Source organism: Onychomys torridus, chromosome 17, assembly GCF_903995425.1.
Source record: "Onychomys torridus chromosome 17, mOncTor1.1, whole genome shotgun sequence".
NCBI lineage: Eukaryota > Metazoa > Chordata > Mammalia > Rodentia > Cricetidae > Onychomys > Onychomys torridus.
In genome coordinates, this window is record NC_050459.1 from 8,376,468 (window position 1) to 8,391,841 (window position 15,374).

Here is a 15,374-nt window from a genome sequence, read left to right on the forward strand (position 1 = left end):
TGGACACTGTGACATAGTTTCCATGAGCCAGTACACAGCCCCACCAGGACTCCCCAGGGGATGCTGAGGGAACAGCCTGGAGACATTAGGACCAATTAATTACCAGTGATTAACTCATGCCTCCGCCTATGTGTCAGGCTCTCTCCCAAACGTAGTCAAGGTACTTTAAAAAGATGTGTCCTTAGGCATCTTATAATTGGCAGGGATGCCAGAACCAAACTCCCCAAGATGATGCCATACCTACGTGGCAGAGAGAGTGGCCTGCCCTCCCTGTGTTTACTTACCTCATGCACACAACCTCCCTGCAATAGGCAGGCCTCCATGGCCCTGGTGATTATCCTCACCTTCTATACCGGGATGAGGGGCTCCAAGAGGACAGTGACAGCATCAGTTCTCACTATGATGGACTTTAAAATCCACACCCTGACTCTAGGGAAGATTGCAACAAGGGATTCAGAAGAAAGGAGAAGCTTAGGGGAAAATAGAGCCAGGAGCATCGGAAATAAATCGGCTCCTGCGGACAGAGAGATAGGATCTTCCTGAGAGCAGCATGAGGTCAGGTAGTGAGGAGGAGGATGCCTGTGCATCCATGCACCCATACCAAGCAGGTCTGCATAGCCCAGTGGGCCATGCTGACACCACACCAAAAAAGAAGTGTATAGTTATGAGAAAAGAGCATCAGCCCCACACTGTAGATAGAACGTGTTAGAGAGCAAGCGCTGGTAGGGTGGGGAACAACAAGGGTTGGTGGCAATCCTGCCAAGAGCAGGAGGGGCTAGAGAGAAGGGCACAACATCAGAGCCAGGGGTCACCACAGGTATTAGGAAATAACCAAAATGGGGGTGGGGTATCAGAAGGCCAGCCTGCATGGGTAAAATCTGACAAGTTCAGCTCTGCACACACTTGAAGGTCAAAATCAAATGGCGGCACAGCTAGGGTGAGGCGCCATCCTATGGGCTGCAAGCTCAAGGCCATGAGCAGGGGTGATGGAGAATGCAGGGAGCAGTCCTCCTTGGGCAGAGAGCTGAGAAGGAAAGAAAGCTGAGGCCTACTCCAGAGGCATGCCCAGTGGGCTTGGGACAGGAAGCAAAGAGCAGGAAGGTGACCCTGAAGTCCAGGACCAAGCCAGGAGAACAATGGCAGAGAGTACAGGGTAGACCCGGGCCCCTGAGTAATAGACTATCAAACATTAACCCCAAAGGAATCCTGGAGTTAAGACCTCAGAAGACATTCCCAGTGACCCAGCTCTGATTTCTGACCCTTCATTGTGTGCTGGGCAATGGCAGACATCGTCCTTGGTATTGTTCTGTGGCTGACATATTTGCTGGTCAGGAAGAACAATGCGCCAAGATACTATGTTAGGCATTCTATTGTTGTTCTTGCTTACTTTATCCCGAGTTCCAAATGCCAACCCCGCCTGAGAGACACTTTAATGAGGTTAATCTGTTTCCAGTGTTGGGAACAATCATTGTTCAATGCTGTTCAGTTGTGGACAAACATTGTGCCATTCATCCTAACAGAGATGCATGCAGAGTCGCTTCTCAGAGCCCTCCCCTTATCTCCAAGGCACTGTGGTCCTGCGTGACTCCTGGGTTCCATTGTCTGGAAAAATCTTTACCAGCTCTTCACTAAGTAACGGCCTGTTGGACCCTCCCCCCATTCTCAGGAATATGCCCACTCCTGTTAATGAATAATGTGGGATTCGTGAGGTCCCTCCTGCCCTTGTCCAAACCCGCGTAGGTCTTCTGGATCAGTTCCCACATGCACTCCTGCCTTGGGTAGGCCATCCATGCTTAACTTTCCAACCTCCCCCCACTCCCACCTGGAGAGAAGGGACAGGTCACAGGCTGGACTGGCACTCCTTATCTCTGATGGCTTACACTTTGGCCTTTTACTGGTCTTAGACTCTGAAAGACCAAAGGTCAGCCACTCCAACAGCTAATCCCAGAAACAAAGCTTCCTGGTATCTCCAAGGAGAGATTTCAAGGTCGCTGTGGAATGCAAAGACCCTTAAGACTAAAAGATACCAGGAAATGCCCTCCCGCGTTCTGCCTTCTGCTATGGGGCAGTGTCCCAACAGCCAACAGCTTCTAAACCCCCATGCCTTCCACAGGTTTCTGAATAACGCCCTCCCAGAAGTTTTCCCTGTCTCCCCAAAGCTGGGCTAAGGTCTTCTATGTCCTTGGGTTCCCTTGGTTGTGACACTGTCTGCGTCTCAGGATTTCTCAGTCTGTGTCCTCAGGACTATATGCTGCCTCCTGGGACCTGCCCTGTGGCCAGCGCCTGCAGACTGGAAGTGGGTGTTCTGAGTACATTTGTGGAATAAAGGAAGACCAAAAGAGTCCATATAAAAAGAGGACGAGAGTGGCTACAAGGGAAACTGAGGCATAAGGTTCAAAAGCACTCTAATTCATCTGTTTATTAAAAGCAAACACAAACCCCTTATCCCTGAATACACTCATACTGTGTACACTCAGTAACTCAAAGTGGCGATCAGTACCTCTGGTGGAGCCCAGTCTGGCACACACATGGTTAATGCACAGACCTCTGGCTGGTTTCAGAGGCTCTTGCCCTTTTCCAGTACTGTTCCTTGTAAAAGAGCAAGAGGACTACAGACTGTCCTCACCAACACACACACACACACACACACACACACACACACACACACACACACACCCCATGTGCCCTGTTGGGGCTTACATAGGAAACCAGCCTTCTCATCTAAAGCCAAGGTTAAGGAGAGCCACTCATACTGGCATGGGAATAAAATCTCCCTTCGTTTGAGTTCTTTGGTCATTCAGTCCCTGGAGAAGTGACTAATAGTCAGGAGACAGCAAGACTGCTGGACAGGCATGGCCACACTTAGGGGAAAGTTCACATCTCATACCCAGAAAAGTAACTGGACAGGCAGGCATCCATATAGAGTGCTTGCCTAGCAAGTCCACGACCCTGGGTCCATCACCAGGCAGACCTGTGGCATCTTACCATCTAAATGGTGTGCTTAGAGACTATTTGACTTAGAAGCTACTTTGTTGCTGTGGTAGCTCTTCACAGCTAGGCTTAGAAGGAGCAGAAGGGAAACTGTTACAGCATGAAAAGGACAATGATTTCTAAATTAGCATGATATTTCTAATGGATCTTCCTATATATACACTCAAAAGTCAGTAACACATTAGTCACATTAACAGGTTTTATAATTTCAGGGCAAATACCATATCAAGGTAATGTCTTAGGGTGCCCACAGGCCAGATTGCTTCAGATACTTCAAGGCAGCCTGAGGAACAGTGCAGATCCAGTGGCCAGGAGTGTACCTGGTCATACGGAACAATTAATAGGAAGTAAAGCAGTCTCAAACCTCAGCATTAGTTCCTTTGATTTTTCAAGTGACATCAGGAGTTTGTGTGGCTGACTCATTCTTTTTAAAGTTCTCAGTCTCTGAAAAGTTAGCTCTTACAGTTAGCTTTGCTAACACTATCATCCAGAAAAATCTAAATCTAAACAGCGGCTCGTGCTTTTCCATTACAGTGACCTAACCTGGTCCTCTTAGAAGCACTGTCTTTTGGTCAATATTTTCCACCTTGGGGTCTAAACCAGGTCACATGGTAGGCAAGCACTTAACCATGGAGCTACATCCATAGGCCTCTTTTTACTTTTTCTTTTTAGGGAGGGTCTCAAGAATCTGCCTGGGCTGCCATAAATTCACTCTGTAGCCCAGGCTGGCCTTGAACTTGAGATCCTCCTGCCTCAGTCTCCAAGTAGCAAGAACTATAAGCCTGTACCAACTATAGGCCCAGCCCAGCAAGCCTGTTCTTTTGAGAAACTACCCTCACCACCTCAAGAAAGGGTAGTTAAACAACCACCTGTGGTGAAGGGAGAGACCTGGACCCGAGGGAACTCTCTGAAGTTGGTCGCTGATGTAATCGTCCTTCTTCAGTAACCAATGAAGAAGCTGCCACCAGGGAGGCAAAACTCAATTAAGAAACCTGAGTACATATTACCAGTTTATTCTAGTATGTAACAGTTAATAATTTATAGTAGAGTTGATCAGTATCGGTCCTGCACAAAAGAGGTGAAATTCTTAAAAGGAAAAAAAATGCAGAATTAAACAGGTTTTGTTGTTGTTTTTGCTTTTGTTTTTGTTTTAATTGGAAGGGCCCTGTAAGTAGCAAACATCATTGTTAGGCATTTGAGGGGGAAGGCAAACTGTTGAGAAGCCACACCTTGTGGCCTTTGGGCCTGTATGGCTGTCACAGCAGCAGCTGAAGTGTATTCTCTAGAGGCGAAGGCAGAAAGTCTGGCCGGGCTCCTCCAGCGCTGGAAGTCTGGCTCCTGCAAACCTCTCCCAGCGCCCTCCCGGCCAAGCACAGCCCCAGAGGAAACAAAAACTAAAAAAACAATTTGCGCAGGGAACAATGCGATGGAGTTTCTCTTTGGTTTCACACTCAAGTCTAAATGTGGTTATAATTTTCAGGCACACACTCATAAAAGGCAAGAGTCGAGGAGGTGACTTTTAGGATGCGTAGAAGAGCTCGCATCTGTCCTCAAGCGTGCCGTAGGCTACACAAAAGCCGTGGGAAAGCAAAAAATACAGATGTTTCCAGGCAAACGGCCCAGAGCTGTTCGGCCTCAACCATCAGAGTCTTCCAAACAACCAGAAACACGCCCAAAGCGGTTCCCCTTGCACATGTGTGTGGGACTCTGAGCGGCGTGGGGTGTGCGTGCCCACCCTTCCAGCCCAGACCCACTCGCGCTCCCCGCTGCTGAGCGCCTCGGCGGTGAGGGTTCAAATCTCCCTGACTCCCCGGCACCCTCACCCCACCGCGGGTGCGCTCTAAGCTTCAGTCCTAACTCTCCCGTACCCAGCCCGTAACAAAGGAGGTTCCCGTAATGGATGCGCGATCGCAGCCCACAGGGACCATGAGCGGAGACCCGCAGGAAGATTACACCTGGCCGTGCCACCCGGGACACCCTTGAGGGCCGGGTGGGTTGTCCGCGCCGGGCGCGGGACAAAGAGGCCTCGCGGAGTGCGGGGGGTGCAGGACGGGAGGCTGGGGAGCGAAGCCCGCAAGGGACTCACCTTCGCAGCGGCCCGGCTGCGCTCCTCGTGGAGCAGAAGGGCGACGAGCAGCAGGAGAAGCCAGACGCTGAACCGGGGCCCCATGGTGGCGCGCCCGGGGCGGCGGGGGACCAACGGGGACGGCAGGGAACGGCAGCCCGGCTCCCGGGGGCTGCGGCGAGCAGCTCAGTCTCCGAGGGCCCGGGTGTGAGCCCTGCACACCGTCCCGGGTGCGGCGGCTCTGAGCAGAGACCTGAGCGCGCGGCCGGAGGAGCTCCCCAATTTGTTGGCGCTGCCCCCTCCCCTCGGCGGTGCGCGGGCGGCGTCTCCAAGGGGAGGACCCTGCGGCGCGGGTAAGAGGCGGAGGCTGCGCGCAGCTCGGGACTTGGTGTCGCTGAGAGTGGGAACGCCAGGGCTCTGCGCTCCTCACCCAGCTCCTCCCGCGCCCGGGTCCCCTTAGTCCCTTGGCTCCCTAATCTCGGCCAAGCACCGGCCAGGGACGCTGGGGCCGGGAGGCCGGCACCCACGGAGCAGAGCCGGGAGGGCCTGGCCGCTGGTGTGCCGCGGGCCAGCGCTTCTGCAGGGGCCCATGAGCGCGGGCAGCAACTCCTGACGCAGGACCCTTAGGTGAGAGCGACCCCCGGGAGGCGCCTAGACCCAGGCCTCAAGTCTCGGACTTGGAGCGCGGCGGGCAGGCAGAGGCCGCGCGCTCCCTTGGATCGGAATGGGAAGGAGATGGAGGAATGGGGATGGCGCTGCATGGGCTAAGTGACTCCAACCAGGGGCCTACGGAGACGAGTACCCCTTTTTCTGTTTCTTGATGCGACGGGACTTTGGTCAGCCCGCAAGGAAACAGAGGGGACCGCACCGCTGCAACCCTTGCTAACCTGCTTTGTCTCTTGCCTTCAGGTTAGGAGGGGACCGAGCCGAGCCTAGAGCTGTGAGACTGGGATCATGGACCGAGTGAAGTTCTCAGTGTCCGGCCCTGCCCTGCGAGGGTAAGTCACCTTCTGCCTGGTCTCCTGGGTGCAGGGGGGGACTTGCATGCAACTTTGAGGAGTTGACAAGTTGGGGCCCGCACGTTCATGTCGCCCTCCCACCCTCCCTCCCTCTCCGGTGTAGGTGGCTGCTGCTGGCGACTGTGACAGTGGGGCTTCTGGCTCAGAGCGTCTTGGCGGTAAGTACACCTCGAACTCCACGCGCTTGGGGTTCTGCGCCTGCGAGGGGTTTGGACGCTCGCGAAGCCTCATGGAAGACTAGCACGCCGAGCCCACTTGAGTGTGCGTGCGCGTGTAGGTGTGTCTATTGTGTCCGCCAGCCGCACATCTCGTGCAACACAGGCGTCGGCCCTCTCTCGGGAGCTAATAATTAAAACGTAGCCTCAGGCACTGTTTGCTGCCAAGCTTGGGCCTTAGCAGCAAGGGAGGAATGTCTGTCACTAGGCCATGAGGCGCACGGATGAAGGGGGTTGGGAGCAAAGGGTTTCCAGAAACTCAGCGGTCGTGTCCAGGCACTGCGGTGGGCAGAGAGCTTCTCGCTTAAATATGAGACTCCGGGGAGGGCGGAGCAAGGAGGAGGCAACCTCCTCCTTTAACGTTGTTAGGAACAATGGGCTAGAAACCGCGGTTTCTCCCAAATCTTGAGTAGGCCCTCAAGAGCTACAGGCCAGAGGGAGGCCTGTGGTCCAAGGCATCTGCGATCAGTTTATACACCACACCGGTTGCTCTTTCCACGACCAAGGCAGGCCTGCCAGAATTGCCTTTAGACTCGAGGAAGCACTGGGAGCTTCCACATTATGTAGCCAATCTTTACAGAGCTGGGTCCTGGTGACACCCCTGTGGAGGGTCTCCTCCTGGGGAGTGGTGTTTAAAAGGGGCATGAAAACTGAGGGCCCAGGCCAGGTGTCCTGTCTGTGTAGCACAGGTGCCTAGATAGGGGTTGGGGACACCAGTGCACTCTGTCTGGAGCCAGCACATGCTGGGGGAAGGAGGTCTGCCCTGCCTCCTTTCCCATCCTTCACCAGCTCGAACCATCAGTGATTCGCAGGCTTGCAGCAAGTGGGAACTGGTCCCACCAAACAGTTGCTTTCTGCTACGCTGGGACCCAGGGCCCAGCATGAGGAGAAAGAGAAAGCTCTGACCAGGCTTTGGCCAGCCAGAGTCCTGAGAGGCCTTGCTTGAGCTATCTCCTTCCTGCCCCAGTCCTTAAGAGCAAACCCTAAACGTTAGGACAGCCATTACCTGTGGGCCCTCATGCGTGACTCCCACTTGGCCAGGATCCATAGGACACTTACACCCAAGTTCCTAGAAAGTGCCAGGCAGTGTGCTGACTCCCACGGCCCTGGCCCCGGAGCCACTGCCCAGCTACGAGTCTTCACTCTTGAGGTGAAGACCTTACTGGGTGTTATTTGTAAAACCCCCGAGAAAGGGCTTGCTATGGAAAGGCATTTTACACAGCCCTGCCCTCATCTCATGACTCCAAGCCTTGGTGTATTCCACACTTCCCAGAATATCTGAGCTTGTCACCAGGGCCATGTTCCCCGCATAGACAACACAGCTCCATGCCTTCAATATCCTTTTCCATGCTACAAACCCACCTCAGTGTCTTTGGCCCTCCTACCCTTGGATTTGACCAAGAATACATACTTCTCATCGAAGCCAAATTGCCTAGGAAGGCTTTACAAAAACTCAGATCCCAGACGCCTGTCTCAGACCTTCCGGCAGGACTTTCTGAGGTGCTTTCTGGAACCCTGCAATCTCAAGACACAGAAAACTTTGGGAATCCTGGTCTGTTCACATGAGCTGAGGTCTTGTGCGTACTGGTTTCATTCTCCTCCAGACTTTAGATTCTAAATGTGCAAATACAGTAGGCGGACCCTGCGATGGCTTTCCCACAGTCATGTGATCTGTGTGCCTGAAACAGCGTGTCATTAGTTATGGTCAACAGCGCATTGATCTACTTCTAAGCTTCTGCCGACCACTGGCCTTTCCACAGCTCGTATCTGTGCCCCAATTCCTTGATCCTAAATGCTGTGCGTGAAATTCTTACCGGTGCAGGAGCTCTGCTCCTCTCCTCTTGGTTTGCATGACTGTGTGGTCCTGTTCCATTGTTTTTGGTATCCGCAATCTTCCTGGGGTGGGTCAGTTCACTAAATAGGACCCCCGGTTGTATCTTCTTGTGCTTTGGGCCGAATAGTTAGTGAAGAGAATGGGTAATTATTTGATGAATGCTCCTTGTATACCAATTTGTGTACGTGAGTACATCAAAGCCTCCAGGAAAATAACCTCCACGTGGGTAACTCTCCTGCCCATATTGCAGGTGCGGGGTGGGGGGGGGGGTTGGGGAGTGGTGGAGGGAGGCCCAAAGTACAAATAGCATGCCTGGGATCTTTCTTTTGTAAATGGCTAAGAGTATGGGAGCCAGGCACCTCGCCACCACACCCAGCCTCCTGGGTGCCTAAGTCAATAGTAAGGATGCCTCTGAGGCTTATCTTTGGGTCTTCTCATATGGGAACTTTCCTTGGTCTTGACCTTGGGCAAACAGTAAAGCTCAAACACTGACTTCTGGGAAGTGGGGGTGGGGGTCTCCCTTTGCTCCTCTGGAGACCAGGAGCACAGAGGAAGGGAAAGAAACTTAGGGCCCAGTGTGGACCCAGATGTTTGCCTATGCAACTCAGGATCCACATAGTCACTTCTGAAGGCTCCCAAATGTGAATACAAGGCCAGAAAAACTTCCAAATGCCCATCCTGAGAGCAAAGTTTGAGTCATAAAGGGGTTCCCATCCCAGAATCCTTCAAGGCAGGCTGTCTGAGTAATGACCCCAACTGGATGAGCAGCTGCAGCCTACTGTGGGCACTCCCAGGTTCCATGTATGTTTGAGTCATAGGGACTTGGGGACTAGTGCCCACTTCATAGGACTGTGAAGGGAGCTGGTCAGTCTGGAGACTGAGAAGGACAATGTGTTCCCACTTCCCCGAGGCTTTGATCCCTTTGTGTGAAACCTGGACCCCTAAGAAGAGGAAGTCACTGTGAGAGTTCTCTGTTGGTATAATGGAGCCATGAGCATTTCCAGCCCTCTGGAGCCTTGGAAGTCACCTTCTCTGAGAACTTAGATCTCCTCCAGTAGCCCACGTGCTTAGAGAAGGGTAGGAAATGTGAGCAGAAGAGAGAGCATGGTCAGGAAAGGGCTCCAGCCCTGTCTGGGGAAATAGAACCAGAAAGGGAGAAAAGGTGAAATTCAAGGGCAGAGTTCCAGAACAGAAAAGCAAAGATGTTTGAAGCAAAAGAAAAATAAAACTCAAAAGGGCTGCAGTTGTAGGTCTGGGGAGAAGAGAGGAACATGTGTGCTCAGTGAGGGGAAGTCAGTACAGAGCCCAGCTACCTTCCAACAGCGCGGTGACACACGGCGAGGAAGCCATTGCTGGGGAAGCAGCCACTGGGGGGGTTGTCAGAGGGTGTCTAGGATTGGAGAGTTCTAGAAAATGCTTTGAAACCCACCTCCGGTGCTTTGCTGCTTAGGCTGTTGGCTAGGACTCCGTGAGAGGTGTTAGGTAAATTGAGCTCGGCCATGCGCTGCCTCGCCTTGAGAACCAAGCAGAGAGGTGTTTCCTCCTGCATGGCCACTAATTGGCTGCTGGAGCTCAGAGGGAGAGGAGGCTCCTGCGATGATCCCCACAACCCAGGCTAGTCAGAGATAGACTATGGGTAGCCTGAGCTGCCCACCTCTGCCAGGCCTTGTGGTACGTTGAAGACTTGGGGATGGGCCTGGGGCTTAGATGCCCACTGGGGTGAGGAAACTTGGTATGGGTGAAGGTCAGGGCTCCCTAGCATGAAACACAATAGCAACTTGGACGTGAGGCCTTTGCTGTCGTGTTTGGAGAAGCTTCTGGAATCCAGTAAATAAGTGATACTCTTCTAGCAGCCAATCTTTTCAATTAAATGACAGTATCACAGGGCTGTGGCCTTTGTCCCCACTGACTTCTCCAGGTGACAATGAGGTTTTTTGTTTAAGTAATCTACCGAAGAATAAGATGATATGGAATCTTATAGGGACTCTGTGGGTATCTAAGTCCTGTGGGTGTAGTTAGAGGGTAAATTTCAAAGGACAATAAGTAGCCAGGGCTTCCCTGGTGAACTCTAATCTGTTCATCTTGGGGGTGGGGGCCTCCTGTCTTTGGCTCCAGGCAGCTCCCTGCTCTGCTAAGGCCTGTTCTGCCACACTGGCTGGGCCTGATTTTTAGAGCAGTGTGCTTTCCTGTACATCATACATAGCCTCAAATGTAGTGTGCCACCCCAAGTGGGTCCTGGCACAGAAAAGCCACATTAGTGAAAAACTTCGCTGAAATCAACTGGATATGCTAATGTTCTTCCTTTTGAGAAATGTACAAATGTTTGTAAAGTGTTAGCTTGTCATCCTGTCTGGGTGGAGGGTATACAGGAACCTACCCTGTCATTGCAATTTTTCTGCCTGTGTTAACTATTTTAGAATACAGATAATTGAAACTCTTGGGTGTTTTGGTGGTGGTGGTGGTGGTGGTGGTGGTGGTGGTGGTGGTGGTGGTGATGATGTTGGTGATGTTGGTGATGCTGGTGATGGTGCTGCTGGTGCTGCTGGTGATGTTGGTGATGTTGGTGATGCTGGTGATGTTGGTGATGTTGGTGATGCTGGTGATGCTGGTGATGTTTAAGAGCCTTTAGCTCACAAAGACCATCCTGCCTCTGCCTTCGGAGTGCTGAGTGCTGAGATTAAAGTCATGCACCACCATGCCCAGGTCTTAGGAGTTTTTAGCAGCTAGTGAAACCTCAGTCATGAGTCCATCATGTTTCAGTGGCCAACAGACGTGCCAAGGTCAAAGAAATACGGGGCTGTTCCCCCTCCAGTGAGTGCAAGTCACTCTGCTGACTTAGGAAACATGGCAGGGCGGCCCTGTGCCTCCAAGAGATTTGTCCACTGGCTGGGTGGGAGTTTCCTCTCCCAGAGAGCCTCCAGGTGGGCAGCAGGAGGCTCCCCTCCCTGCAGGGTGGTGAGGTAGAATGCACGTAGCATTTGTTCCCCTTATCGTAGGGCACACCTGTGATCAGTGTCCTTTGTCATGACTGACTGACTGACTGACTGACTGACTGACTGACTGATACAGCTGCCCCTACAGGGAGCTGGAATATGGGTTCTGGTCTCCTGAAGGACCCACACAGCTCTAGAGTTTGAGACTTTCATCCCCACCTCTAAGAGAGGGACCCAGAAACAGGGATCACCCATGACCAGTGAATTGACCCATCATGTGACTGGCGGTGAAGCTCCCCTGAAATCTCCCAAGGCTAGCGTGGCAGCTCCCCAACAGTAGCGGTGGAGGTTTCTGGAGGCTGGGGGTGCATCCATAGAGAGTGTGGAGCCTCTGTGCTGTCCCCTTAGACCCAGAGAAGGAACAGAGGAACCCCAGTGGGTTCCATGGAAAGGCAACCTTGGACTTGTGACTAGAATCTGAAATAAGAGCTGTTTGGGGCTGAGCCATGCCCTGAACAGTGTCAGGATGGACGGGGGAGAGCCCAGCTGACGTCCACAATTCCCTTGGCTTGGGGAGTGGGGCACACATCTGGGTCACAAAAGGATTCTGTGTCGATGGGAGAGGAGTTTGAAGAAACAGTTCCTTCCAGCTGGGAAGGGAAAATGGCTGCTCGATTGTTTCTTGGACTTGAGGCAGAATGACTGCGTCGAACAGTTGTACTGCCCCTAAGAGAGCAGAAACCTCCCCACAGGGCAGCAGGACTACACTCAGCCTCCATCCGGTCAGTGTCCTCACTGTGGAGAACAGGAGGGCTCCACGCCCGATCCCACAGGAGATAAGGATTACTACTGGAGAAGCAGTGGTGTACCCAGGACACCCTGAATCCCCAACCACTCCTTCACGCATGCCCAACACACACACACACACACACACACACACACACACACACACACACACACACACCCCTGCATGGCACAGGCCTCTGTGTGGGATCACCCAGTGGCCACTGCCTCTGTTTCAGGTAGCCCTTGGGGAACTCGGTCAGTGACAGGCCTGGCACATTGACCCGTCTCCACTCTGCTGCTGATAACCAGAGGGCAGCAGCGGGGATGGTACAGCCTCTGCCCCACCCTGACACATTTGCCCTGTGCATTCCTGTGTGTGCTGCTCACTCAAGTCCAAAGACACTATTGCCCCCTTCCTATTAGACCTTGCTCAACAAAGACCAGATACCTGTGCTCACCCAGAAATGGGACCCATTGAAGAGTCTAACTGAAGGTAGGATTCCAAACCATTCTTGGAGTTGCATAATTTTAGGGTATCAGTCCTAATCCTCACAGGGCTGGGAAGGCAAGCTCAGCTTGTAACCCTAGTTCTTGGAAGCCTGGAAAAGGAGGGTGAAGAGTCTGAGGTCAGATTGGGCAACATAAGCAAAACGCTGTCTCAAAAGCCAAAGCCCAGAGAGGGTAATGAATGGTGAGGAAGGGGACGTAGTCAAAGGGTGTCACATGCTGTGTTGAAATGACCTCCTGTGACCGTTTATAATGAAAAAGAGGGAAAGAAGCAGACACTGAATGTGTTCTGCACCAATCATCTCCTTTTCTGCCCAGACACGCTCTCTTCACCTCCAGTGACCCTACATCTATGTTCAAGTGTGGGCACCCCACTGGAGTATGTGCTCTGAAGCCAGAAACATAGTGAGGCCTAGAAGAAGTGGAGATTGCCTGGAAATGAGTGAGGGTGAATGTAGTTACCATTACTTAAAAACATCTTTTGGGTGAAGACTCTACTTAGACAAAAATCAGTGAAAGATTACACCAAAATGTTTCTCCTCACTGCATCCTCCCTCCCCAAATTAAATGTTACATCCACTGGATGAAGCCGCTGTTGGGAGTTGGGCATGTGCCTGTGGACATTTGCATTTTTTCCTAGGGATTGTTTGGACTCCACCCATAAAATTCCTATTTTGCTGCTTCTGCCCATTTTGGTGATCTCCCACATGGGAATTAGAGAAATTGTGTTTTGAATTCCATGGAGCCATTACCCAGTGACTGGCAGGGCCACTGAGTACTGCTTCTTCTCTGTATGTTGAACTTGATGCAGGGTTACGGGGGCCCTGTGAGAGAAGGGGGCGCAGGCTCACAGGGTCACAAACATGGCCTTTGAAGGCTCTGGCTGGGCCCAGGGTGCAATCATTTAAAGACACAAAGACTCATTCCCTCTGTGACCCCATCCTCCCCATTCCTCACCCATGGTGGCACTGGCCCCAGGAGACAGAGAGAGAGAGAGAGAGAGAGAGAGAGAGAGAGAGAGAGAGAGAGAGACCCCACAAAGAATGTGAACCCTGAAGATACTTCCAGCCACTGGTATTCCTGAGCCAGTGGAAAGCTCAGCATTGCTGGTGTTTCAGGCGGCGGGTGCTAAGCCTGGTTCCAGCCACTGACACTGAGGGACCAACTGAGGCAGAGAGGGCAGAACAGTCCCAAGGATGGGTAGGATCCAGGGACCCAGAACTGGTCCATTCTAAACCTCTGTCCCTCCCTTCGATGCCAGGGATGATGAGTCCACACTGACCTCCCAGTAATTACTTCTCTGTGAGCATGAGAGAGCTTTTCATCCTGTATCTTTCATTCATACCCTAAAGCTTGCATTGCGGCAGCCTTTTGCCTCCCTGGCTACTTTATTCGCAGGTGTTTTCTGCAGGTATTGAAGGGGTTAAAGAGGGCATACCCCCGACCTGTCCCAATTCCTTCCTCGGTGACTTTGTTATTGCTAGACAGTAAAGCTAATGATCTTGTATCCGGCTACTGGCTTGCCAAAAGCGCTCATGAGATGTAAGAGTTTTCTGGTGGTCTTTGGGGGTCTTTCACTGATGACGTTTTTTTCCATGTGTAACTTTTTTTTCACTTCTTTCATCCATTTGGATGACTTTCTCCTCTAGGTTCTGGGTTAAAATCTGCTTGGGCTGGCTCTTGGGCCAGTGACCATTTTTACCAGAACATTCTGGAAATCATCATTTGGGATTTTACTTACTTCAGTATCTTTGTGTTCTGTGACTGAGTTATGGTCTTGGAAGAGCGTTGTCATCTAGCTCTTCTGTTTCCTGCCTTTCTGTGCTGTGGTTTCTATGTCTGTTTGCCTCCCTCTTCTCGGTTGAGAGATCTTCTTTCCAAGCAGATTGCTCTTGAAGATTCAGTCCCAGGTACCACTCAGCAAGGGCGCCACAAACTACTGCAGTGTCAGCATCCTTAAACCATTCAAGATACAGAGATATATTTAAAAGCCTATGCACTTCCCAGGCTGAGCCTGTCCCATGGGCCTACACCCTTCAGTTTGTCAGTGTCTGGCCTGTCTGCTCTCGACAGCTGCCTCTCCGAGCCTTTACTCAGTCCCGAGACTTTGACAAAATAGGATACCTCTCATCTACTGACCGGTCTACCAAAAGATCATCATCTCACAACTACTCATAACTGGGTCTGCGGTTGTGGAGGCTTTGGGCCTATCGTGAGCCTAGGGCTGTTTCCCTTTTGGAAGTGGCCTCAGTTTTCCTTCTCAAAGCCAGGGAACTGCACAGCCCATCGTTCATCTGGACCCTCTTTTCTACCTTTTTCTTCCTTCACCCATTTCTGTCTTTGGGATGAAGCCCTTTTTTTTCTTACTACCCCTTTCTCTCTTGCCTGCTTACAGAGAAGCAGCCCCCTAGCCCGCCATCTTAACCAGGAAGTCTAGAGTGGGTGAGGATTCCTGCCCATTCTCTCAGTGTCTGGGGCATGGAAACCGTGCAGCACTGCATCTGCATGTCCCTTGTTAGGTCACTGTTGTGGTGACCCAGAACCTGAGCCAGTACACAAGTCACCCAGTGCTGGTAGGGGCTGCTCTAGACACGTCGCCAATGCCTCTAGACAGTTACTTCCATTTCCTCTAAGAAATACCAGCAAAGGGGAAATCTTTATCATTATTATTATTATTCATTAAAGTTAAGTCAAGGTACAGCTAAATTACTTTCAGGACAAATGAAAGGCTTATAACAAAGACCGTTGGATTCAAATCACTTCAAGATCCAAGTGTAATGTGATTATGAGAGAAAGCTCGCGGGACCTGGTCTGGCAGAGTGTGAGACAAAGAAGCAACTAGAATCTTGTTTAAAGAATAGAAATTCGGCTGGAGAGATGGCTCAGTGGTTAAGAGCACTGCCTGCTCTTCCAGAGGACCTGGGTTCAATTCTCAGCACCCACATGACCGCTCACAACTGTCTGTGATCCAGCACCCTTGCTCAAACTACACGTGCAGGCAAAAATGTCAATGCACATAAAAAT

The 15,374-nt window shown here is 51.8% G+C and overlaps 2 protein-coding genes across 5 annotated transcripts in view; one reads left to right on the plus strand and one right to left on the minus strand.

Annotated features, from left to right (window-relative positions):
• Col4a1 (collagen type IV alpha 1 chain) overlaps positions 1-5,392 on the minus strand; it is a 120,532-nt gene extending 115,140 nt beyond the window's left edge. For both annotated transcript variants that reach the window (XR_004943010.1, XM_036166642.1), the window contains exon 1: positions 5,078-5,392. Coding sequence is in view for 1 of the 2 variants with exons in the window: in XM_036166642.1 (XP_036022535.1) it covers positions 5,078-5,161 (84 nt within the window). In the remaining variant the exon portion in view is untranslated. The remainder of the gene's footprint in view (positions 1-5,077) is intronic.
• The window catches only part of Col4a2 (collagen type IV alpha 2 chain), a 140,465-nt gene continuing 130,210 nt past the window's right edge, over positions 5,120-15,374 (plus strand). Inside the window, exons 1-3 of one of the 3 annotated variants that reach the window (XM_036166640.1) lie at positions 5,120-5,409; positions 5,966-6,054; positions 6,179-6,233. In XM_036166640.1, the coding sequence (XP_036022533.1) occupies positions 6,011-6,054; positions 6,179-6,233 (99 nt within the window). In that variant the 5' untranslated portion in view covers positions 5,120-5,409; positions 5,966-6,010. The other 2 variants (XM_036166639.1, XM_036166641.1) reach the window with 2 other exon arrangements.